Here is a 26,129-nt window from a genome sequence, read left to right as displayed (position 1 = left end):
AACTCTCAATAAGTGGTGACTGTTATTAATGCGTATTATGACAATAACCTACATGCAGTATTTTTTTATTCTTACATATTTTTTTTTTAAATTTAAGTTCAATTAACATATAATGTGTTATTGGTTTCAGGGTAGAGGTCAGTGATTCATCGGTCTTGTATAATACCCAGTGGTCATTACATCACGTGCTCTCCTTAATGTCCATCACCGAGTCACTCCATCCCTCCACCCCATCCCCTTCAGCAACCCTAAGCTTCTTTCCTATGATTAAGAGTCTCTTATGGCTTGTCTCCCTCTCTGATTTCGTCATTTTATTTTTTCCTCTCTTCCCCTATGATCCTCTGTTTTGTTTCTTAAATTCCACAGTACTTTAATTGTGAGTATTGTATGTTCTTGCTTTGCTCTATCCTCCCTATGCCAAAAAGCATTTGAGATGATCTGAACACAATAGGGTTAAACATGAGATCTGAGACCCACTTTTTCTCTCTCTAGATTTCCTCTATGTAGTCTCACCATGTCCCCATCATGGCCATGTGTAAACAAGGAAACACAAGGAGGAAAGTACTGTCTTCTTGATACAAATACAAGGGAAATGTTTAACTCAGCAAGCTACTGAAAAAGAACTCTGAAAACAATAAAAAATTCCAAAGGCAATATGAACCATCAGAGCCATTAAAAGAGGCCAAGTTCCAATGTCTACAGTAGCAGTGCATTCTGTTCTTAGCACAAAATAGCAAGTCAGGCATATTGGGGAAGCTATTAAAGTTGGTTAGCAGAATGAAACAGGGAAAAGAACAGCCAGTTCTTCTTTTCTGCAAAACAACTACGTACCAATCTCAACCTCAAATCACTGCCATGAATATCTACTGAAACTCTCAATCAATGTATCAACCAACCAACTAATCACCTACAGTCTCTTTAAAATGTATAAGGGAAATAAGTATACTGTTCGGTATGTCCACGTAGCTGTCTTCTTTATTCCTATAAAAACAACAATAGCAGCAGCATAATAGTAACTAATAATTGGTTAATGATTGGCAATTACCAAGAATTAGTAACAATAGTAATAGCAGCAGTGGTATTTTGCACTATTTGAGGAAAGGAGCTTCAGAAAGTCAAGTGACGTGCCTCAATTCATATCTATTGATAGTGGCAGAATTTTTTTCCAGTAAATGAATTCTAACCCCAAATTTTATCTCTAAATGATATGCCACTACTGCTGTCCTCCAAAGCAGGGTGTTGGGAAATGCTTAAACATTTGGAGATGATCACGCAACCTTTACCTTAACTTGTGAGACATATGAATCTCAGTGCCTCAGTGACTGGCATTTGGCATTGCTTGATTATCAAAATGTAAATTGTCCTTGTGGGTGGATGTGTACTGCGTAGAAGAACCTCCGCACATGGTCTTTACAGGCACGGCACGCTGTCGCAGTTCCAAGTACGTAAGAGTCGAAGAGCCAAGTTCAAGAAACCACGTCTAGTGCTTCAGAACAAGACCAAGCTGTTTGTTGGAGTTCACGACCAACTTCCTTGGTCACCACTCAGTTCCCCAGCAGCTTGAGTCTGCCAGGCCAAATGCTTGACCGTCTTTCTTGTGGCTCCTGACTCTCCTCAGGTTTCTGCAGCGGCCTCCTTGGAGCTTCTGTCTCCCCATTCCATGCCTCGCCGAGGACTCTTTGCGCTTTGGATCTAAGGTGGATCCCAATCATAATAAGCTTTCTGCCCTGGGGATCTCTTCCCGTTTCTCATAGCATTTCAGATTCAGGAGTCCTTCAGGGCTAGAACGTTCCCGGGGGCAGCTCTCAAATTTCTACATAGGGGCAGCAATATGGCTGAGAGAAGGGAGAAGGAGAGCTTACCTCTGTGTTCCCACAGCACTTTACAAAGCAAAGAGAAAACTTCACCATCCATACTCTAAACTGGGGAGGCCTGTTGAATTTCTCCCACCCCCACCCCCAAACCTTGTGGTCTCCATGGGCTTCCCCGTTGCAGCCCTCACATCTGTCATATCCTGCTTTTTCACTATTTTGGGAAGCCAAATGATGCTAGTCATCTTAAAGGAGTGGTGCCCAGTTTTATTTGATTTGCTTTTTCATGACTGATTTGTTCCTTGTTGGAAGTTGATGCCCCAGATACATTTCAAAATTGTTTTTCTTCAGGATTCCCATTGTTTTATTTCCCTCCTCTTAATCAATGAGAATTAAACCTAAAAATTATGTTTTGTTACTATTTGTTTCTAGTTTACTCTTGTTAATAAGACTATAAAAATTTGAATACAGTCTTTTTTTTTTTAAGGGAGGGGGTTGTGGGAGGGGCAGAGGGACAGAGAGAATCTTAATCAAAGCAGGCTCCACTCCCAGCATGGAGCCCAACGTGGGGCTCAATTTCACAACCCCGAGATCATGACCTGAGTCAAAATCAAGAATCAGTCACTTAACTGACTGAGCCACCCAGATGCCCCCTGAATACAGTCCTTTATAGTCTTTCCTTTATTTGAAGAGTTCTTCCAGGACATCTTTGAAAATTGAGGTTAAAGCAAGACAACAAAATTCCCAAAGTAACATGGTTGTAAAAATATTATTCTGTTAAATGAAATATTTATATTTCCTTTTTATTTGTTTGTTTTTTTCAAAGAATTCCTCTCATTTCTCGAATATCCATATCCCTGGATTCAGCTATGTCTAAACCAAAAACAAAGGCCATCCTGAAGGGCAAGATCGATTACTCACTGGAAAATGTTGAGGCAAACTTTGAGGCAGATGAGAAGTTGCTGATGGACACCTGGCAGCAGAGTTCTCTAGCAATATCTCACATGGTAAGCAGTGCTTGTTATTAGATTTTCGCTAAGTACCAACATTGGTAATATGCTATGAGTAGAAAATTCACACAATGTTGTATAAATGCATACCTTCAGGAAGTTTTTTGTTTTGTTTTGTTTTCTGAAAGAAATAAGAAATGAAGCAATTCAGTCAGCAAATATATGAGCTCAAGAATGGAGTAAACCAACACGTAGATTATTTTTTGTGCTGGGCCAAAGTTCCAAGTGTCGAGGCCAAAAGGGTCCACTGGGAAAAGCCAATGACGTGGGTCAAGTATAATGCAATAAGGGAGGGAGGGGACTATGGCCAAGTGGAAATCATACTCCTAAAGAGGTACGTGCTACGTCACCCTGACCAAATTTACCATTTGAGAATGAGGCCCAGTATGGCTAGACTTTGCAATTTTCCAAGGAAAGCCAGAAATTCAGATTTGTATGTGAAATCTACTGATTTTAGCATGTTAGAAATGAAATCAAATTTGTCAATGTTACAGAGCCAGGAAAAACACACATCTGGCCTGTAGGCCTCTAGTCTGCATAAGTTACCTGTGGGGTGAGTACTATCCTCTCTACCGTGGAGAACGAGGATTCAGAAAGGTTAACAAATTTTGCCAAGGTCACTTAACAGGTTAAGTGTCAAAGAGGAGAGTTCAACCTAGGACTATGTGAGTTCAGAGTTCGTGTCCTTTTTAACTTCACCGGGAAGCCAAGGGACAGTGATAGTCCCTGCCTCTAAGGGGCCCGTACCAAAGCAAAAGAGAAGAGAAGAGCATACAGATAACACTAATGTAAGGAGAAGCTTCCCCCTGTACAGAAGGTGCACACAGAGATTAGCTTGGAGGACCACGGTTCCCTCACCCTCCTGTCCTGAGTGCCCAAGGTGGTTCTGTTTTCACACACAGCCACTGGATATATGGCTAAGCATGGTTGCCATCTTCAATGTCAGTAACCGATGCTATATATAATACTTTGGTTTGCATAAGTAATACCAGATTCTTTACCCATTCACGGCAGTATTATCTTTGTCATAAATTAGGTGACCACATAACGTAAATTAGGTCTCTCGCATTGCTCTATTTTTCCATCCTTACACAAAACCATTGCATAATGTCATATCATTTATTTGTTACCTAGATGAGCAAATCTTCCCACCTTGTCATCTGTCCAGAGCACTTTGGCTTTTCTTGGCTCTTTGCTTTTCCATATAAATTTTCAAATCAGCTTGTCAAAATTTACAAACATGTTGGCCATAGATTTTTTTAGATGATATTTATCAGATTATGGAAGTTTCTTTTCATTTCTAGCTTACTGTGAGGGTTTTCATAAAATGTATTAACAAATGGTTTTTCAGCATCTATTGAGACTGTCATATGATATTTTTCTGTTTCCTATCAATGTGAAATATCATGTTGGTCAATTTTCTAATATTAAACTTACATCACATCCCTGGAATAAGTACAACATTATAATGAAACATCATCCTTCGTACATATTGCTGGATTTGTTTTGCTAATAATTTGCTTAGGATTTTTGAATCTTTGTTCATGAGTGAGAAAATCCTATCATTTCTCATGCTGTCCTTGTCAACTTTTAGCATCCGCATAATACTAGCCTCATAAATCAAGTCAGGATATGTTTCTTCTCTTTCTATTCTTGAAAAGAGTTTGAAGAGGTTGGAATTATTTCCTCTTGAAATGCTTAGTAGCATTCACCAAGAAGCCATCTGGGCCTGGTAAACTAAACCTTTTCCTACTAGGAGGTAATTTTCTTTATCTATAATGCTTTTTTGGAAATTATACTTTTAAATATTGTTTGCATGTTACATCTTTGTTCATCCTCTTATTTTTATCCTTTCTGTATCTTTTCTTGCTTGCTAACCCACCCACCCCCCCGCACTTACTTTTAGAGGTAGTACATTCTGTTGCTGTTCTGTTAGTGGTTGCCATAGGAATTACACCATAAATTGTTAACTTATCAAAGTCTAAATATTATTAAGTCATAATTTATGGTGTTATTCCTAGAGTAACCACTGAGTGAATTAGTGTGTGTTACTTCCAAACTAATAGAGGGAAAAATGAATAAATTTAAAATATTAAATCCAAAATAAGAAAAGAAAGGACAGGACAAGATTTAGGACAAACAATACAACTAGAAAGCACATAGTAAGACGGTAGATAGATAGCCCAAATATATCGATAGCTACTTTGTAAGGGCAAAATGATCCAGATAAAGGAAAGGGATTGCTTTATTTGTTAAAAAAGCATATGATGCTTATAAGAACTCAGAAATGATCTTCTGTTATTGACCAGAGAGGACAATGAGGTAGTGTGATGACCTCCAGTAGCCACCGTGGAATCCTAAACCCTTGACCCAGAGGCTCAGAGCTGCCCATCGTGCTGGTACCAACTCATCAAACCTTCTCGTAAAGCAACTAGATATTGCTTCCTACATACTCCATCAGCATTAACAATTTCCATGACTCGGCTAGTGTCGTCTTTCTCTTCTAAAACATGCTCCTCCTTTCTTCTTTTTGATTAAACTATATGCTTTCTATAAATCTTCAGAGCTAGTTCCTGCTTTGATTCCTGACTAGTTGGTTGCCTGTTTGAAGCCTTTGCTTTCTCTGATCATGTGCTCTTCCAGTCCCTGTAGCAGTATTATCTCCCCAGGCACCCAGCTCTTCCTATTTAGGTGATTGTAATGATTATCTCATTATTTTCCCAAACACTTAACTGGACTCTAGTATTTTTTATACACCCTACACCTAGCATCATGCCCACATCTCATACAATACTAAGCCCTCAGCACAGTCTGACATGGGACTACTGCTGTACCTATGACGCCGATGTTACTGCTGATGATGACGGCAGTGACTGTGGTGATCACTCCCAATATTACAGCTACCAAGCCCCAGAGAGTGGGAAAGCAGAGCTAGGAGTTTGAGGGGGGAGAAGGAATTATTATTCTTATTGAGCTACATAAAGCGATTCACAAATCCCATTAGAACTGCCTGGGGAGATGACATTGTAGAATATTACGTTGTTAGAAAGAGCAGCATATAGCGCAAAGAGCATTGGCTACCCCTCTTGGTTAAGTTGTGTGATTTTATGGAAATGACTTAACCTCTTCCAGTCTTCAATTCCTTCTCTGTAACATGGGAGACATTCCATATACCTTTCCTCTCACGAATGGTTGAAAGATCCAGTGAAATAATGTATACCAAAGAAATTGTAAATATAATAGATAATATTATTTATATCTAATATTAAATATATAATATAATGATAATGGAATTGTAAATATAATGGATCATGATGTTAAAAAATGTATTCACAATTGTACTATTGTCCTTGTGGACTTTAAAAACCACATAGAGGTTTCCCTGGGTGGCTCAGTTGATTAAGCACCTGCCTTTGGCTCAGGTCATGATCCCAGCGTTCTGGGATTGAGCCCCGCATCAGGCTCCCTGCTCAGCGGGAAGCCTGCTTCTCCCTCTTCCCCCAGCTCGTTCTCTCTCTCTTTCTCTCTCTCTTTCAAATAAATAAATATAATCTTTTAAAAAATTAAATAAATAAAAACTACATAGAAAACAAAGGAGAAAAGTTAGTAAGTACTAATCTAATTAGTATTCCTAATAATTGTATTTGAATCCTGCTTTTATGTCTCAAGTAGACTTTTATGACCTTGATGTCACATGACCTTAAGGGAATTTAAGTTTCCAGTGAGACAGACATGCTTGGGCAAACTGTTGTAGGGAAAACAGTGCCAGCAGGGATTAGTGCAACAGAAAGGAGAGCGCTTTAACACGGGCTTTTTTCTACACAGCAGTCTCACCAAGAGCTACCCGTTTCATGTGCGATGTTAATTTTTAGAAAAACTTTCTTCTAATTAGCAGGTATGCAATGATTTCAAAGAAACAAGTCATAGTTAACGCCCACAATGTCAAGACATTATTTCTAGAGTTTCTTTAGCCTTACAGGTAGATTGCTGAATGTATTGTGAATTATGTTAATTTTTGAAAGCGACCCAGAGGTCTTTGAGGGAAGTGGACCAAAAATATGCAGATGATGATAATTATCATCACCACCACCACTACCACAAAGTTGTTTATAAAGGAGAAAAATCCAATTTTAAAAGAAATTGCTAACTTACTGTGCTTTGCAAAAACAGATTCAAAAATGAATTGCTTGCAATTTAGAGGGGGGATGTTAACAAGTCTGCTTTCAGCTTTACCAAGAATCTTAAAGTACAGTAGACTTCATGAAATCCATTTTTATGGCTTAAGGGCATCTGATTAAAACCACATCCATAGGCTCACACAAAGCTGGCTTGTTCTCTGAAACCTTTCTGTATTTCTCCAAAGTTCCACTGATCTTAAAGAAGCTGTGGGTATGTTCCGTGAAATATGATTATTTTAAAAGAAACTCCATCTATTAATAATCATTTCCTGGGCACCCCCTATGAGCATAGCAGGTGCTAAAGGCTGCTTGAAGCCATTTGGCGGGTAGAACAACATTTTACATTCATAGAACAGTTGGGGACAGTTACATGCTGAGCCCTGGGGTATGAAGTGTGCAGGAATTGGGGGAGAGCGGGAATAGGCTGGTGTATCTCGCCAAGACTAAGCGTCTTTGAGGGGAGAGCTTGTGCCTTATTCGTCTTTCTGTTCATCTCCATTCAACTTCCTCTTTCTCCTCTGAGCCCCTCACCCAGTCCTCCCCAAAAATAACACCAGTCTTGGACACAGTAAGCACTTCAATAAATGAACTCTCATGACCACCATTTCTTTACCAGTTGCTTTATTGACATTTTAAGGTTTTCCACCATATGTTGCTCCTCCCTCCTTGGTGTCTGCAAGTTTTCTTTCTCCCTTTTGGGGGTCTTTTCTCAGGTCTCATTTCTTGGGGCTACACCCCTAAGTGCTCTTTACCTCTTTAGGGGCAGTTGGACTTATTTCGAAAGATCAGGCCTTTGAAACTGCAGGCATGGCCCCAGCATGAGCCTCAAGACGAGGTTTCCCTGCTGCCTGAAGCAAAGAGCCCCGGAGGAGAGATGGAAGGGTCCCAACCATGACCCACCCTCCCCGTTCCTCTGCTACAATCGGGTGGCCCCTGCAGCTAATCTCGTGTGAGTGAAAGGAGGGGGTGGCCGAGATGGCGGGAAGCTGCAAGTCCCCTGAGTAGAGGAAGCTGACAACAAGGATGAGGTTAGTCCGGGGGACAGCTCATCCTTGTGAGCACTGCACCTTCTGGGACGACATCTAGTGTTAGAGGAGAATGGAAGCCCAGGATTCAAGTGTCCATGAGCCCAAACAATACAAGGCATGCATTCCCAAACCGTGGTGGGGGAGCGTGAGAAATTCGTACCCGTTTTATGTATAAAGCACAATTATACGTAAAATACATAGACAGATACACTTTTGCAGTATCAACATTTCATGGAGGGGGACTATGAGGAAAAACTGTCTTTAAAACTCTGTGGGGGTGTCAATAATAATAATAATAATAATAAGTGAGTAACATTGGTATAAAAGAATAGTGGGTATTAAATCCATAGAGTCTGAGATTTAAAAGAAAACTTTTAGAAAGCGTCATCATGGCACTGCTGCAGTGCGGGGGCGCAGCACGGAAACGTAAGGTTGCCCTGCAGGCGGGGCTGGAGAAAGTGAGCAACCTACACGCAGACGCTGCAGGGAAGCCGCTTCTGGAGCCCCGGGCCAGGTTTCCGCGTCAGTAAAACACTGAAGTGTGTTTTCTGTCAAGACTGAGTACATGGCATGGTTGTTTACAGGAGAATGAGGCTTCAGTTGAGCTGGGTGATGACTAAATCCACATGGCTATTATATTTCATAAGTGTCCACTCATTGAAGTCTTGCTCGTATCCAACCAGGTGGCTGCTGAAATTCATCAGAGGCTCATGGAAGAAGAAAAGGAAAACGTGCCAGCAGACACGAAAGAAAAATCTCCTCAGATGGGTACAAATAAAAAAGTCAAAAAGGAACCACCCAAGAAGAACAAAGCAGACAAAAAAGCAAAAGGTATTCATGGTTCTGGCATCCAAAACTGTGGATGCTTAAACTCCCCTTGGTAGAACACAAACGTCTAAGCAGGCACGTCAAAGCTACTATTGGTTTGGTTTTGTGCGGAGACCCAGGCTCTGGTGGTGTTAGCTGGCTAATCATACTGGTACCAGTCTCACCTAACTTGTTTATCCAAATAGCCGCGCGGATCTAAGGTAAAATAACCCTCCACGAAAGTTTGGAACATGCTAGAAGAACTGCAGGTGGCACTATGTAATCTGAAAAGTGTGCACAAAGAGGCTGCGGTAACTGACAGGAGGTTGGATGAAAATTACATGTATGTAAGTTTCAGGTTGAATTCAGGTTTCTGGTTTAATTCAAGCACGTTCCTCTCTCCAGGAAGCCTCTTGCCTCATCTCTGCCTCAGAGACATGAGGGGAAAACAAGAGCGAGAGAAAACTCAGGCTGGGAGAGACCTCCTGTCCGCCTTGGGGATAAACTCTGGCACACACATTATCCCCCCTCTGAATGTCTCCACTTGTACACATGTAAGGTCAGTTGAGGCGAGAGAGGAAGAGGCAGAAGGCCAGGAGCAGAAGTCACCTCACTAGTCAGTTCCTCACGAGACGTTTGTTAGGCTCCCGCTAGAAGCACGGCATGATGGGTACTAAGGACACAATGGTGAACTTCAAGAACAAGATCAAAAACACAGTCCCTGCCCTGATGGGAACTCTAGTCTAGCAGCAGAGACAGACACTTGACCCGTCATTGTTCGTTAGCGGGGCAGGTGCAGGTGACCTTGAGAGCGAGGTCACCTCAGTCCTTCTGAGGGGTAGGGAAGCACTTCCCAGCCGGAGTACATCTAAGCAGCCCTGAAGAGGAGTAAGAGGAGGAGCTGAGGATGTGGGCAGGTGGGGGGTGAGAGGTGGCACTCGAAGCAAAGAAAAGAATAGCACCGCAAGAACAAACACACCACTTAGTCCATCTCAGATGGTAAAAATGAAAGAGATAAGCAGCATTTGAAGGACATGCTTCAATCTACTATAATGAATAAATGGTTGAGTCCAGTCCCTTAATTTTACCAATGATAAAACAGAAATCCAACAAGATTAAGCTCCCTTTCACCTGTCATTCCTACATCCGTCTACTATTGCAATTACATTTTATTACAGTTTCTTTATTTACAGTTATGTCCTTCACATGACTTGAACCCTTTGTGGTCAGACCTTCAAGACAGATTTATTGCCCTAAGTGGAATTATGCGAATGGGGCCTGCAGCTGGAATCACACTGCCATTTCTCAAGGGTAGATTGTCAGAAAAATGCCGACAAATTCTTGTTTTCAAATTCTCTTATGTAACCATTGAAGTACTTGCAGTTAAGTACTACTGAAAAGATTGTTAAGTAGATTACAGATTCTTGACCATGAGCCACATGTCAGCCATATCTTCCGGATGTTGTCCCCTGGTCTTTTCTTCATGAGGGTCTGGGATAGCCTCGCCTAACACCAGCACCTCTGACGGAGCAGGGCTTCTGCGCTGGCTAATGGCATCCTGGTATGTTGCAGTTTGCTCATTTCCATCCCCAAACTCTGCATCGCACCTTCCTTGGAGTCTATAACCATGGCTGCCCTCCCTGCACACCTCATTTTCCCATCATGCTACACAAAAGGGGCATTTTATACATGTGTAGCCTAGATAACACTGGAGAATTCTCAAGGAAAGATCAGTATTTCCCACTCACAGTCAGAACCAGGGTTGGTCCTTTCCAAATCCCAAGAGGTTTGCTACAGACCCGCACATTTCGCTTGGTCCTCATCTTGCCCCAGGAGCTGTGTGTCCCCCTGCACGCCCGCTCGCTCCTCCCCGAGTCCCACTGTGCTTTCAGGCAAATCACCACCGACGGCAGAAGCTGCCCCTGTGACAGTGACAGCAGAGGAGATTGCCCAGATGGAAAAGAGAAAAGAACTGATGCTCAGAATCAAGGAAGAGCACCTCGCTGCCCTGCAATTTGAAGGTAGTAGCATTCGGAAAGAACCGAGATGATTCTTTTCAGTGGAAAACAGACCCGTAGGCCAACAGCCCACGGCCCACTCAAGTTGCATCTTGCCTGTGAGAACACAAAGCAAAGCGATTGAAAAGTACAGCATTTAGTTGGTTGTTTTCATATGACCACATGAGGGCTAGATTCAACTGTCCTATAACTGCTGGGATCTCAAAAAGAGACAAAGAAAATTTGGGAAGGGGTTAGGAGAACGCCAGCAATAATTAACAATCTCAGAGAATAGATTCAAAACGAATATGTTAGAGTCTGTGTGGTTTTACAAGTTGAAAGAAGGCTTAACGCCATGTATGTAGGTGGTTTTATATGTTAAGAATAATTTAGGCCTCTCATTGGGAAAATAAATCCTGACTGAGGCTAACAGGCCCTGAAAGTGAGTTTTTGGGAACAGAGGCCATAGAAGATCCAGTCATGGGTCACTAATGTCCACAAACCTCCTTTCCTATAGGTAGTAATGATTTTATCAGATATATTCTCCTGGCTCTTTACTTGTCTTATAATGCAACTCAAAATGGACTTGGAAAAAAATCAGGAAAATGAGCAAATTAGGCCAGTGGCAGTGGAGGAAGCAGGGAAGAAACATGGGAAAACGATTTCAGAAGTAAAATCCACAGACCTTAGCGTGTGCCATGGGCAGCAGTAGGCCCTGGGATACAGTGATTTGCCCTAGTTTTACCAGCGCTAAGAAAATACAATGACGTTGCCATCCCGAGGTTCTAAAGTAGAGAGTCATCAAGAGACTTTGTACCTTCCCCTTTTTGAAATTCAGAAATTATCTATTTGTGTTTTCCCACTCCAATTTATCAAAGAATATATTGCTATAAAGTGCAATACATGTAAAGCTCAGTTTATAATAGTTTTGGTTTAAATAAATTGTCAATGACCCTACCATGCATCACATGACATGTGACAGTGACATAGGTCAGGTATTACCTATACTCGTATATTACATGTGCACCTGCATCTTCACAAGCTGAAACATGATTGGTTTAAAACTGAATTCAGTTGATTAGAAAATGCATGTATATATAATCCTTCATTTTCTTTTTAAATAGAGATAGCCACGCAGTTCCGGCTTGAACTGATAAAGACAAAAGCACTGGCTTTCCTTGAAGATTTATTAACGAAGGTGGTCGATGTATATAAACTCTTGGAAAAGTGGCTTGGTGAGAGGTACTTGAATGAAATGGCCAGGTAATGTACCACAAGGCTTTTCCAAAATGCATTTTTTAATTTCTGGAGGCCAAAACTGGCAGATTTTTAGGCATTTACAAATACATATTACATTTACAAATAGAAATTTTGACCTTTTAGGGAATCACATATGCATTTGTATTTGGTTCTTCTCAAACAGTAAAGTCATGTATCAAACTGTCCTATGGCAATGTCCAGTTTTACACATCATTTCTGAGTTTGGTTTTTACCCTGCTCCATGAAGACCTTAGTTTACAAGGTATGATTATAGGTAATTTTAAAATATTTTTCGGAAGTAAGATGATGTTTCATAGCTTTCTAATGCCAGACTTACTTTTAGGGTCAGCGCTGATTAGTGGGAGAGACTAAGAAGTCAGTCACTGCAGTGTTTTACCAGGGAGGTTGATTCCCTTTAAGGGTGATACCCAGTTCTACTTCACTCTTGGGTTCCAAAGGTTTTTCAGACTTCTCATCTCTAGTGAGGGGCAGAGTCCCATTCTCTTAATTCTCCCCTAAAAAGCAAAGCAGAAATAACCCTCAAGTGAGAGTCAGGAGACATGTTCCAAGAGATGGGTATTTCCTCACTGGCCATAAATAAGCACCATGCCTAATGGCTAGGGGCCCCATGGGCTTCATCTATACCAGGAAACACTGCAACCAGGCTATTTCAGAGATTTCTACTAGATCTAGATTCTGTGAACACCGCAGTTTGGAATAAACACTTCCTGAAAATTTAGAAGTTGCTACCTACATAGAATGCGAATGGCAAGTATTCTCAGAAACAACTGCCATCTGAAAGATACTTGTTATGGTTAGTTTTCTATAATCCTTGTCGCATCATGAAAGTTCTGTTGTAAAATCTTCAGCCTGGTTTTTTATATCTGTTGTGCTATATAGTAACACACACACACACACACACACACACACACACACACACACCCCTTAGCCTGGTAACCTGACTGCAGTAAGGCTTGAAATAAGTTTTTACTACTGGATAGCCGCGTCTGTTACTCGTTAACATCACAGAGCAGTGATGTTCAGTTCTGTTCTCTGCTTGCCACTTACAAATGAAAACATATCTTCTTAATTTGTAGAATTCACAGCTCCCATCCATGCGGCCCTCAAGAGACAATGCTTCTTATTTTTATCAGACGTACTCCAATTTCTCAGATTTATATCGTGTGCATATACCTGACCCCTGAATGTGGCCACGAGAAGTTAAAACTAGGACTGCTCAGCTATGCCTTCTGTTTTGGTTATTGTAAAAAGTCTCTGGTGGTAAAAAGGAAAACAGAGCAAGAGCTATCAGATCCCTTGGAACTTCAAATCTTGCTTTTCATTCCCTTGGCATTTTTTCATCTCTTCCATTCGTGGGAAGGGTTCGCCTGGTAACCTCCACTAGATGGTGCACACCCATCTTGAGATCCCGGTTATGGTGCTTTGCGGGCACTCACCAGTACAGCTGCGGGAGTTAAATTCTAAGGTGGTCTTTTCAAAGAAAGCACCTAATACTATTTTTTTAAATTTTCAGTATATATATATTGGTGTTCCTGGGTTACATAAGAGCAGATTCAAAATGGATTTTTCCGTCGTGTCCAATCTTTATTGCAAACTATAAGCACCGTCCTTCCTGTAATACAGTAATATTGTTTTTATTCATGTGTAAAACTTCCCTGGCTTTTGAAATGGCCTTTAATTATGGCCATAACTATAATCCCCAGTATAGGTTAAATCTATGCCCTGTGTGATTTCACATTAATAACCATAAGGTATGGAGTTATGTGTTACTGACTCCATGCAAAGATAAGGAAATTCAGGGAACTTGGGTAAGTTCCCAAGGACCCATGGCTATGGAGCGTTCTGGAATGAGAGCTCAGCTTCCACTATTCTTTCCACCACACCTATTACTGCTTATACCACATGATTTAACTAGGAATTATTATTTGTAAAAATAGAAAGCAATTTCGTTGGGTTTATATTATTAAGTCCATTCTGATAATTTGTGTCTTAAATAACATCAACTCCTTGATATTAAGTTAGAGAAAAGCCACTTTTCTAGAAATCCATAATCATATTTGATTAACTTAATAATTTTTCCTGATTCCAAATAAATGTGTCATTCTAACCGTTGTATTTTACAGATTTTTCTGCCATATAACTTTATTCTGGTGCATACTTAGAATGAAATATATATCTTGACACAATCTTACTTTCACCATAAAATATGTTCTAATACTAATGAAACCATATTTGAGAAGTCCCTTTTTGTTCAGCTTCATTTAAATATGTGACTGTGAGCTCTATAATGAACATATATCTTATTTCCAGTCTACGCTTATTTAATGATACTCTGCCTTTTCACAAGGTGGGTTTGAAGAGAATTGGCATTTGTAAACATGCACATTGAGCTGTCTACCTTAGCTGTACAACGTGTAGCCTCTTTATGTATGTCTAGTAAGTAAACACTGTCAACCCGGTAGTATTTAGTGGGGATAACCCTATTCTTTTTTCCATTTTCAGTGTGGAAAAATTAACTGAGGTGGCTCGCTATCACATTGAAACATCTACAAAAATTCAGAATGAACTTTATTTAGACCAAGAAGATTTCTTCATTAATGGCGATATGAAAGTCTTTCCAGACCCCCCTCCTCCGGTGCGCCCCCCACCTGTGGAAAAGGAAGAAAATGGCACCCTGACCATCGAACAGCTTGACCGTCTTCGAGATCAGTTCTTAGAAACCGCACCTAAAGGTAGGAAAAATAATTATCGTGAAAAAGGACAAAAAAGGATAAGACTAATGAGGGTAGCAGTCACTTGCTCACAAGTAAAATCAGCCCCCTGGGGTTGCATGTCACCAAAAGGAGCCCTCGCTGTGTTCCAGTTTATCATGCTTTTGCTTCCTACAACATAGATCCGAATGAAAGAAACTGGAGGAAAACAGTGACTAATCCTTCAGCAGTGTGGTGATCCTCATTCCTAGTAGTTCTCCTCTTCGGCCGGTCCCTGCCCCTGGCCAGAAAGTCAGTAAACTTGAGTCTGACTGTGTCTGGCAGTTGAGAGAGATGGCCTCTGCACACACGTCCAGTCTAGGGTTTGGACTGAGATGATGAGTTTGTGTTTCTTTCTCCCCCACTAGTCTGTGGAGGGAGACCAGGGAGTAGAAAATTTCCCTTTTCCCTCAATGCTTCACAGACTAAGAACAGAACCAGGGAAGCTGTCAACAAAATATTTGCTTAACTGATGAATGTGTTCACACGTATGTGTACATAGTATTTTATGCACACAAATTCTTTATCTTCTTCACACGTTATCATATGGCTCTAGCATGCGCCTGGGCTATTTTTTTTTTTAATTCAGTCTCTTTCTACTTCCAGATATTCTTCAGTGAATTCCATCAACTGATGGCACAAGTAATTCAGACAGATCATGTAGAACTACCATCCCATCTCCATTTTATTGGTCTGGACACTGAGTCACGGAGCAGTTTTTACATATGGTCATATGTCATCCAGGCCTCTTCAGCTTCAAAGCTCTTGCCCCTTCTCACTGAACTAAGTCATCTCTCGTAATTAGGTTTATTTTATCTCCCAACATCCATGTATTGGAAAATCATTACTTTTCCCTAGAGAATAGTCAACTGACTCTAGTCTAGCACTAGCACAATTCCACTTTCATTGTGATTATATTCATTTGTTTTTTAAAAGTCAAATACTTCTAGAAACCCTCATCAAATCTCATTAGTCAAAAGGGCATTCCCTTAGTCTAAGTCTGAATGCCTTTTTGCTAAGCCCAGCGGGTGAAACAGGGGTAACCATGGGCCCCTGGGTGACCCCCTTACCCTGGCACATGTCAGTACATCTCATTAGCATGAGTGGTCTCCGTCTCCGGTACATAAAGGCACACACGACAGCTGTGCATGGACACCAATTCTGGTCGGCAGTATTTGGGCAGAAAGGAAATGCGGCCATCAGCAGATACAAAAAATGGCAGTTTTATAAATTCCGCCCGTGAAATCCCTTCCATCTGATATTCAGGCAGGTTCCAGTCTCTTCCCCACTGTGTGGGTTTCACAAGGCCCTCTTATTACGTATTTCCTCCTCGAGACTTGCTTTTGCTCTTCATTTTATCATACTATTTTTTACGTATAAAAGAAAAAGATACATGTATAAAGATTCTGAATATGAAATATGCTTTGATTTAATCCTACACTGGGGTGATGGGAAGGAAATCATCCAGTTAGCAGGTCAACACTAAAAGCATTTGGGGGTATTTGAGTAGGTGGAAGTGGATTTTGAAAATTATCGACCACTCATAATCCCTTTTAAAAGGGACCTTGGTATTCATGATGATAACCATAATACATTCTTGGATCCAACTTCAAAACCAGAGGCTGCATTTCAACTAAAAGTTTAAAAACAACAAAGAGCAGCTGTAAGTTGACATGTGTATATCTTAGAAGATTAACTCTAGAAACCCTTGGGACTAAAATACGTCAACCAATACATTTATCTGTTTTTTGAATACGGTAGAATGAATGCAACAGCTTTCAAAGTATGGTAGAAAGAGGAAGGAAGGGGGAGAAAAGGAAAGGAGGGGAGGGGAAGGAGAGAGATAGTTGTATAGTTTTTTAAAAAGTAGATGTAAAAGGAAAACCACTTGCCTGAGGGGCTTAGAGTATAATTTGAAAAGGCAAGCAAGGAAGAAGAAAATATAAACTTCTATTTAGGTTCTTTCTGGACCAGAATATGAACTTTATGAAAGTGGTCAGGAATGCCGAGCAAAAGAGGATCCGTGCTCAGCGAGGTGGGTCAGGGAAAGTTTGGTGGGATTATACCTCAGAGGAAGGAATTGGAAGAAGAGCGATGTGATGGCAGGGATCCAAGGGGTATTTCAAGCTGGAGGAACAGCCACTGGCCAACGTGCAGATAAAAGGCATGGGTGTGGATATTGAGGGAAAGGTCAGGAGACTGCTTTGCTCCTCCTTCCCCCACTGCACGAACCACACACGAACAGACGGGGAGGCCTTCTCTGTCTGAGGAACCACCGCCATCCACCCAAGCTGGAGAATTAACCCAGATTTAAGAATGGTAATTACTGCACAGTTTACAAGGCTATGCAATGCTGTGAGATTTGGGGGTCTTAATGGTTCAAAATGACTTGTGGTCTATGAGCAGTTTAAGTTCTTTATTATTAGCTCAATTATGCTATTTGAATACACACACACACACACGCGCGCGCGCACACACACACACACACACACACATACTCTTTGCTTTTTAAGCACATGTAAAACCTTAGCACGGTATCAGGTAGTCTATCAATAAAAGTAATAATGTTCGTTGTTGTTATTCTTGCTCATGTGATAAAAGGAAAGCAAAATAATGATCATTCCATTTTCTGCATCCCAGAGTCACAGTTCTGTGATGACTTCTTTGAAGTCAGGCTGCAAATATAGACATTGCCCCTCCTTGAGGAAGTCCAGTAATTACCACTCACCCTTTCTCCCCGACTCCCTTAGCCCCCCAAAGTCCTCTGACTTTAGTCGTTCTTCCTCAGCTCCATGATTCTTGTTCACTGCCTTAAATGATACACAGCTATCCATCTTTTAAGTGAAGACTTTTATCATATTCCTTCTGAGAATTGGAAAATAATCTTTTATGGTAACTTCCACTGTATTTACATCAGAACTGTATAATTTTGAAAGACAAACTTAGTTGAAGTGATCTGCTTTGAAAGTATGGAGCAACTGGCTGAAAGTGGCACATTTCTACATGTGTAATCCTACAGAACTTCTTCCTTGAACTTGAAAATTGCTGTCATTTTTAAGCCAAGAAGGAAGAGCATTTCCGTAAACTATTTCACATATGTTAGTGTAACCTACGGTATCTAAGATGCAACTTTCACGCTTACTAAAATATGGTAAAATATGATGAACAGATGTATTTTTCTCTAGGAGAAAAAGCATAGATGTTCACACATAGTCATTTTATGACTAGGCCCACAGGAAGATGTTTTTAGCAAATTTGTAAGGAATGGTAATATGAAGTTCCACTTTGATAACTTTTAATTATGCTACATAAATAAAATGATTGAGTGAAATGGATACTCTTCAAGTAAAACTAGTGACTTTAAACACTTGATTAACTAGTATCAGAATATGAACAGAAAAAAACTAAAGCTTAAGAAGTTTTCTGCTATTAGCTACCCTGCTTTAAAAATAAAAGTCTTCATTAAAATAGTCCTTACTAAAGATAATGGAAAATTGAAAATGCCTTATATACTGTAATGTTTATATTCAACACTCCTCTCCTGGTCAAAATCTGCCACTTGTAATGATTCTAAATCTCCTTTGGTAAAGGCAGTCATGAGAAATAAAATACCATTTGTTGATAGGATCGTCACAAATACGCCAGAAAAGAAAAACGACCTGAGGCATGACAATCATACAAGATCATGAAAATGCAATGAAACAATTTATCATGCTAGCATTGTTCTTGCCACCCAGCAAAGAGCCATACTTGAGAATCTCAGGAGCAGCTTAAGTAAGAGCCAGCCAGTGAATTGGCAAGACCTTCTTTCATTGACTGTCCCAGGAATCATTCCCACAACAGTGCTCTCAGCACACAGGGATATTTAGCGAACATCTTCTGAATTACAACAATAGCCAGTATTGACATGGTGTCTGGCTCCACGTGCCAGGCCCCGTGCTAGCATTTCCACGTCGCTTCACTTCTTCTTTTTTTTTTTAATAATAATTTTTTATTATGTTATGTTAGTTCACTTCTTACCCGTGGCTGGCTGAGTAAGAAGACCCAGCCACAGGTAAGAAGAATCAGACAGCTCTTTTCAAATCCACCTTTTGTCAAATGATTGTAGTAGGATCTTGGGCAAGTTAGTTAGCCTCTTTCTGTCGCAATTTTCTCATCTGGACCCTGGGATATTTCAATGGAGTTGCTATGAGTGTTAAAGTAATTAATTTATGTAAAGTGTTTAGGAAGTGTCAGGCACATAGAATGTGCAATTTAAGTGTATATAATCCATTGTCATTTAATTATATAATTATAGTAATATCATTATTATTATATAATATGTAACATTATGCAATAGTGAATCAACTATTCCAATTATTACCCAAAATATTAGCTCGGTATCCTGAGGGTACACATACCAGAACAGGCATCTACAGCATTACCTTGGAACATTTCCAGAAAAAAAAATTACACCACCTGATAGAATTAAGTCCTAAAGTATGTGGCTCCCCAAGGGACCATAAACATCCCAAACAAAAACACTCATTTTGTGTGGCGCATTAAGCTCTGGGTAGGAACATCTTGTCTCTAAACATCGAGTGCCAAGCACATCAGGAAGACAGTCTTTTTCCAATGGAAGCAATTTGGAGTCTGTTGAAACTAGAACACTTTAGCAATGTTCCTCAGTCCCCACTTAAACCAAAAGAACTCCTTTTCTTTGTAAACCCATCCGTATTCCATGTAATGTCTGTAGCGATTTGGTTCATGGCTATTTTGGCCTCTGCTGAGAGGCTATCCAGAGAGAACACAGTCCAGCAAATTCCGCATCCTCACCCCTTCTTCAAGAGAGGCAGCAGTTAGTTGCTCGAGGCTATGAAATTGTTCTAAAAACTCACAAGGGGCCCCTCCTTTGAGCCTCTTTTAGAGACCCTTAGGTTCAATGATTGGTCTCAGAGACAAAAGGCACAAACAGAGCTCTTGTCTGGGGTGGCTAAGCTAGATCATTCGGCTAACATGGTTTTTACAAGAAGTCAAAGGAGGAACTAGTTACTGCTGCCTGTGTGGGTCAGCATAGGGGTTAACCCAGAGGAGAATTTTCAATGGGAACTTCCAGGAAGAAAAGCAGGGGAAAACAGGCAAAGGGGAAAATAGGGTAGACATGGAGATTTTGAAGTTGCATAACATATTTATTCAAGGAACAGCAAACAGACCAGCTGGGGCAGGAGGCAGGAGGTGAGGACCACAAAGACTTTGTGGTCAAATTGTGAAGTATCAAAGTGGCTTGCAAAGGACACACAGGAAAGGATTATCAAAGGCCTTTAGAGCCAAATGATGTGGTGAGTGGATTACAGGGAGGAAGAGACTGAGAGCTCAGAAGATGCTGCTCTGTGTCTCTACAGAGCCTCGGCCAACTGAGAGACAGGATTAAGGGCACTGGGGTGGGGGGAAATCATTGGAAAGTTCTGTGGATCTTTCTAAGCTAACGTCTCTGAGAAAATTGTAGAAATATGATAATACACATTTTCAGGGAGGTAAACCCCATGTTGGAATCTGAAACCTCCTTAAATTGTCTGACTTTACACAAATCAAAAAATACAGAAATGTTTCTTAGAAAAGGTACGCTAGAGAAGGATTGATGTTATTAACAGAAATATGTCTCCAGATAGCAAAATCTAGGGATTTTGCAAAAAGGAGTAAGGCCCCCCTGTGTCCTGTGGTTCTCTCAGTGGGTGAGCTCCTTCCGCTGCATAGATTCAGATCACGGAAATGCAGTAGTAAATCTAGAAGCCTTTGGACCTGTTAAAACTGTCTGTGGGCAGAGTTTCAGCTGCTTCTTCAGGAGGAAACACATTCTCATGAAGCCAGAGAATTTACATTAGGCAAATGAAAGTACGTGCTCAGAATTCAAGATAACACCTTCTGGAAAATCTGTTCATAAAGCTAAAAACATAAAAGCTAGCTAAATCAATAGTGAAAGTTAAAGTCTTTCCCTTCAGTAACAAGAGATTTCTTTTTTCATATATTCATTCCTGTGTTCACCAGCATTAATGCGTGTCAAGCAGGCACGGGCCTGGTGCCGAAGGCCTAGTGTGTGAGACTGATGTCCCAACGTGTAGGGCCCAAAATGAAGGCAGGAGATGTCAGTCACAAGGAGGCTCACTTTAAGTGAAAACAGTAATATTTAGGATTTGGGAAGGGAAAAACCAAAATGGGGCTCTGTTTTGACAGTAACAACTGCAAAAAACTGAGTATAACGCAAAATAGAGGCTAGATACAAATTGGGTAAGAAAGGCAGCAGCAGGTTGACTAATGTCAAAGGTTTCCAAGTAATAGATGTTAAGAGATATGAGATTATGAAAATCAGTTGGGAATGTTGATTTTCTTAGACATCTGCCAAGGGCTTAGCACTTACCCAGGCATGATGGAGCACAAAGGAAGTCAGTGTGGTTCTGTCAGAAGAGTTTAAAATCTGGCCGTCAGTCAGCCTCGGACAGGAAAACAGTGAAACGAAATGAAACACTGAGCTTGTGTGTCAACATGAGGTAATTTAGTATAATATCACAGAAACACATATTCCACTTTTTCATTAAACTCTAAAATAGGACAATATAATCTAATGATCTGTAGGGTCACAGAAGTCAAAGGAGGGAAATAAACATGTGGTCCAGGCTGCCTGCCTTCTGAGAGAAACTGTATTTTAGGATGTTGCTTTGTGTAATTTAAATTTTTCTGTCCTTCCATCCAGGTGAATATATGTATATATATATGTGTATGTGTATATACACGTTCCAACAAGTAGGTCTCAGAAATTAGATCTTTGGGAAAAAGAAAAAGATGAGGCATGAGGCACAGCTCCTTGAACCACCTAGGATGGGTCTCAAAGCCTGAAGCCCTTTCTGTAAATGAACAGGTTGGCTCTGGTACTGCCAGAGAAGGCGGGCCTGCGTCGGGAAGGAAGAGATGGCCAAGGCGATTCTTGTAGACATGCTGCTGTGCGTGTCCTGGTACTCTTTCTTCTCACCACAGGAAGCAAATGTCAGCAAAAAGCAGTGTCCCTCTTATGCATAGAGAACCAGATTTTAGCGTGAGGAAGACCATAGCACCCTTTTCCCTTATTAGAAACCAGTAATGGTGAAGTAAGTAAGCATAGGGGCTGTGGAGTCAGACTGCCTGCTAGTGATCCCCAACTCCACCACTTACGAGCACTGTGACATCAGACAAATTAACTAACCTCTCTGTGCCCTAGTTGTTTTCTTAATCCATAAAATGACAGGTCATTGGTCCATTTTCTCAACTATAAAATACGGATAATGGATTATGAGGATTCAATGGTATAAGCCACTTAAATTACAGAATGCTTGACATGCTACTTGTAAGCAATCACTGTAATTTCTTCCAGAAACAATGAGCAAGTGTTGGGGGCAGAGATTAAGCAAAACTGAGGGTAGATGTTGGTGATTACTGAAAATAACAATGTGGAGTTATTTTAAAGGCAGGGGTCCTCCAGATGTTGTGAACCGAGTCACTGAAAAGCACAAAAGACTGCAGAAGCTTGACCATTACCTTCCAAGGAGGAATGATCAATTTTTGAAAATCTGGCTAAAAAAATACCCTTGGCTTATATATGATGAGATACTAAATCTTATGTTCTGTGGCCTATGTCGTAAGCATGGAGTGAAGTCAAAGGGAACTCAAGTGAGTTTTTTTTACGGCACTGACAACTTTAGGACGGAATTTCTCAACGCACATCATCTTAGTGAGGCTCATGCCAAGGCTTCATTAATGGAAGCAACGAGCAGTTCTCCAGTGAACCACACCGCCACAGAGCTCATGGTGACTACCATGAGCAAAGTCACCCTGGGGAGAGTAGAGAACTTATTCAGATCATGCCATGCTATCGCCAAGACGGGACGTCCCCTCAAAGACTTTATCTGGATGTGCAAGTTGGATGATATGAAGGGGGTCGATATCGGCCCGGTGTTCAGAACTAACAAATCAGCAAGAACCTTTACATATTTTATCGCTGAGGTGGAACGGAGAAATCTAAGAGAGAAACTAGAACGAAGTAAATTTTTCTCTGTCCTCAGTGATGGAATCACAGACAGTTCAACCAAGGAAGCTGAACTTGTCTATGTGCAGTTTGCACATGCAGGAAAAGTGCATTGCCAAGTTGTTGGGGTACAGACAGTAGAAAAGAAGGATCCTTTGGCAGTAAGAAATGCCATTGAGAAAACTCTAGAGAGAAATCTTCAACTTAAGCTATCGAACCAAGACTGGGCAAAGAAACTGGTTGGTTTTGGAAGTGACAGTGCCCCTGGCTCAGAGGGAGAAAACAGTGGGGTGGCCCTGCTTTTACGAGAAATCCAGCCATGTGCGCTGACTGTATACTGCTTTGCACATCATCTTGAACTATCCTACGAGGCGGTGTTCCAGAGCATTCCCCTGTACAACGATGTCAGAAACCTTCTTCACGGCATTTACCACTTCTACCACAGTTCCCCTCTTCTCAGGAGTTCTCTGATGACTGCTTTCAAAAGCCTTCACCTTCGACCTGTGATGCCTTCTCAAGTAGGGGGCAGGAGGTGGCTTCAGGAATTACAGGCAGCCCTCCAGAACTTTCTCAAGGGATATCCTGCAATAGTCCAGCAACTGCATTTGGTAAGTGATTTTGACATACCATACTATTTTAATTTTCCAGACTGACAGAGAATATTTTTATGGATCAATTTGAAATAATAATTTTAAGAAAGATAAACCGCTATTTTATTCCCAATCTATGTTACAGGCAGATGAAGACAGAAGTGACACCACTCATCAGAAAGCCAAGGAACTCCTAGAGTTCCTTCTCCAAGCAGACATTGTTAAATTTGTCCATTTCTTAGTGGATGTCATTAATGTACTTAGCATTTTTTCCCGTGTCAATCAGAACAGAAATTCTTCCATTGCTGATGTATTTGCCACCTTAGAGTCAACAGTGGAAATGCTCAGAATATATCAAACAAGGTGAGGAGTTGGGGAATGATTTGAGGGTCTGTCAAACTTAGGCAGTATGACTGGGGACAATATTTGCCCGGTGACTTTTCATTTAGTTGTTTATTTGGGGGATTTTTTTTCCTCCCCAGACCAGGACCAAAAGAACTTTGGGTAGATTCGGTCACCCACTTTCATGGTAACTGCCTGGGAGGAAAGGGGGACATTTCTGATGTAAGAAGCACAGTCTTAACACATCTTATCAAGAAGCTGCAAGGCTGCTTCAGAGATGCCAGCCAGGATGTGGTGAAGGCTACCATGATTGGGAGCTTTAAACTGTGGCCCACGAAGATAAATCAAGGTACCCTATAGGCACTAACCCAAACATATTGTTCTTTGACCATCTGTAGATTTCTTTCATATATGTGACTTTTTCTCTTGTATATCGATGGCAGAATTTGGAGAAAAAGAGGTATCCATCCTGATTGCCCATTATGAACCAGTACTGGAAGCTGCCAATGTGGAAATCGATGAAATGGACACCGAATGGAGCATGTTGAAATTAGAGATATATGCTAGGTAAGCATAGCTGGTATTTATAAATATTTGAATGAAACTTGAGAGTCTCAATCTTTTACATTTTTCATTCTTCCCCCCCCCCCAAGATTTCAGAACATCCGCAAATTGACCTGGGATTTTGTGAATTCTGTTTACTTACACAAGTATCCAAATATCCTGACATTAGTGGACCTAGTGCTGACCCTCCCTGCAAGTTCCGCAGAGGCAGAACGTGGCTTTAGTCAGATGAAACTCGCCATGTCACAAATGCATGCCAAGATCAAGGCTGAAAGTATGACGGACCTCCTGATAATCCAGTTGAATTCTCCAGACATTAATAACTTTGACCCTCGGAAAGCTATCCATTTATGGAATACAAGAACGCCATCTTCCACTGGTGACATGAGACCTAATTCTGCTTGTTCATCAAACTCAGAAAGCCGTTATGAAAGTGATTAGTAATATGACCAATGTTGACTTCGTCATTGATCAAAGCAAAAACAAATTCTTTTTAATCTGAAATTTAGAAGTAAAATAGTAACCAGTCTTCACATTCAAACACAGAAGGCATTTGGCATTTTTCCAGACAAAGCAAAAATGTCCTGTACCTTTCTTTAAAAAAAAACAAAACAAAAAGATTTATGTATTTATTTTAGAGAGAGAGGGAGCAAGTGGGGGGAGGGGGAGAGGGAGAGAGACACTACTGATGCAGACTTCCCGCTGAGTGCAGAGCCCAGTGCTGCGGGGCTCCATCCAAGGACCCTGAGATCATGAGCTGAGCTGAAATCAAGAGTCGGCCGCTTAACTGACCTAGCCACCCAGGCACCCCTTCCTATACCTTTCTAAATTGACTTCTACAGAAGAGGGAATGAACCATGAGAGACTATGGACTCTGGGAAACAAACTGAGGGCTTCAGAGGGGAAGGGGGTGGGGGATTGGGATAGGCCGGTGATGGGTAGTAAGGAGGGCACGTATTGCATGGTGCACTGGGTGTTATATACAAGTAATGAATCATGGAACTTTACATCAAAAATTTGGGATGTACTATATGGGGACTAACATAATATAATAAAAAATTATTATTAAAAAATTGACTTCTACAGCCACACATTTTTTCACATTCTTTGGATGGAGGTGATACTTCAAAGCAATGGTGTTATTTTGATGTCATCTTTTGCAGAGTTATTGCTAAGGGTGACTAGACTATGATTATGGTCTGAGTTCCCTTAGGCCTGGCATACAATTAACATCTTCCCTGGATAATTCTAAATGACAGCTGCATTGAATAACTAACTTAGGGCCAAACTGGAAGAGAGGCATTTTTTGGATCCATGAATCAAATTTCTAAGTTTATCTGTTTATGTTATCACATCTTATGTGAAGGTCATATCGCCATATACCTGGGCCATGTAGGTGATGAGGTCAAATATTAAAAAGTTTTCACAGTTCACGTTAAGGTCACCAGATAAACAATTGCTATGTAAGCTAGAAGTATTGTGTTACAACACTTTGCTTATGGTTAGCATAATAGCTATGGTTAGCTATTAAAGACAGTGGCAATATAGTGCACCTCTACCAGAATTTTTATTTTCTTTATTTTTTAAATTTTTTTATAATAATTTTTTATTGTTATGTTAGTCACCATACAGTATATCCTTAGTTTCTGATGTAAAGCTCCATGATTCATTATTTGCGTGTAACACCCAGTGCTCCATGCAATATGTGCCCTCCTTAACACCCATCACTGGCCTATCCC

The 26,129-nt window shown here is 40.8% G+C and overlaps 2 protein-coding genes across 2 annotated transcripts in view; both read left to right on the top strand.

Annotated features, from left to right (window-relative positions):
- LOC103664855 (sperm flagellar protein 2) overlaps positions 1–26,129 on the top strand; it is a 179,746-nt gene that overhangs the window by 111,266 nt on the left and 42,351 nt on the right. The window contains 5 exon segments of the mRNA XM_040630627.1: positions 2,638–2,818; positions 8,711–8,858; positions 10,727–10,855; positions 11,956–12,094; positions 14,615–14,844. Of these exon segments, the coding sequence (XP_040486561.1) occupies positions 2,638–2,818; positions 8,711–8,858; positions 10,727–10,855; positions 11,956–12,094; positions 14,615–14,844 (827 nt within the window).
- Positions 22,382–25,008, top strand: LOC103664718 (E3 SUMO-protein ligase KIAA1586-like). The gene is made up of 5 exons (XM_040630504.1): positions 22,382–23,502; positions 23,630–23,847; positions 23,967–24,175; positions 24,270–24,393; positions 24,480–25,008. The coding sequence occupies exons 1-5, from the start codon at positions 22,489–22,491 to the stop codon at positions 24,829–24,831; spliced, it is 1,917 nt and encodes a 638-aa protein (XP_040486438.1). The 5' UTR covers positions 22,382–22,488; the 3' UTR covers positions 24,832–25,008.

Source organism: Ursus maritimus, unplaced genomic scaffold (genome assembly GCF_017311325.1).
Source record: "Ursus maritimus isolate PB19 unplaced genomic scaffold, ASM1731132v1 scaffold_15, whole genome shotgun sequence".
In the NCBI taxonomy this organism is placed as follows: Eukaryota; Metazoa; Chordata; class Mammalia; order Carnivora; family Ursidae; genus Ursus; species Ursus maritimus.
Note: the sequence above shows the minus strand (reverse complement) of the source record. Positions and strands in the feature narration are given on the sequence as shown.

Coding starts and splice junctions, on each gene's coding strand:
- LOC103664718 (XM_040630504.1), top strand. CDS start 22,489: ATGTTCTGTGGCCTATGTCGTAAGCATGGAGTGAAGTCAAAGGGAACT. Junction 23,503..23,629: donor TAGTCCAGCAACTGCATTTG/GTAAGTGATTTT, acceptor TCTATGTTACAG/GCAGATGAAGACAGAAGTGA. Junction 24,176..24,269: donor GCCCACGAAGATAAATCAAG/GTACCCTATAGG, acceptor TATCGATGGCAG/AATTTGGAGAAAAAGAGGTA.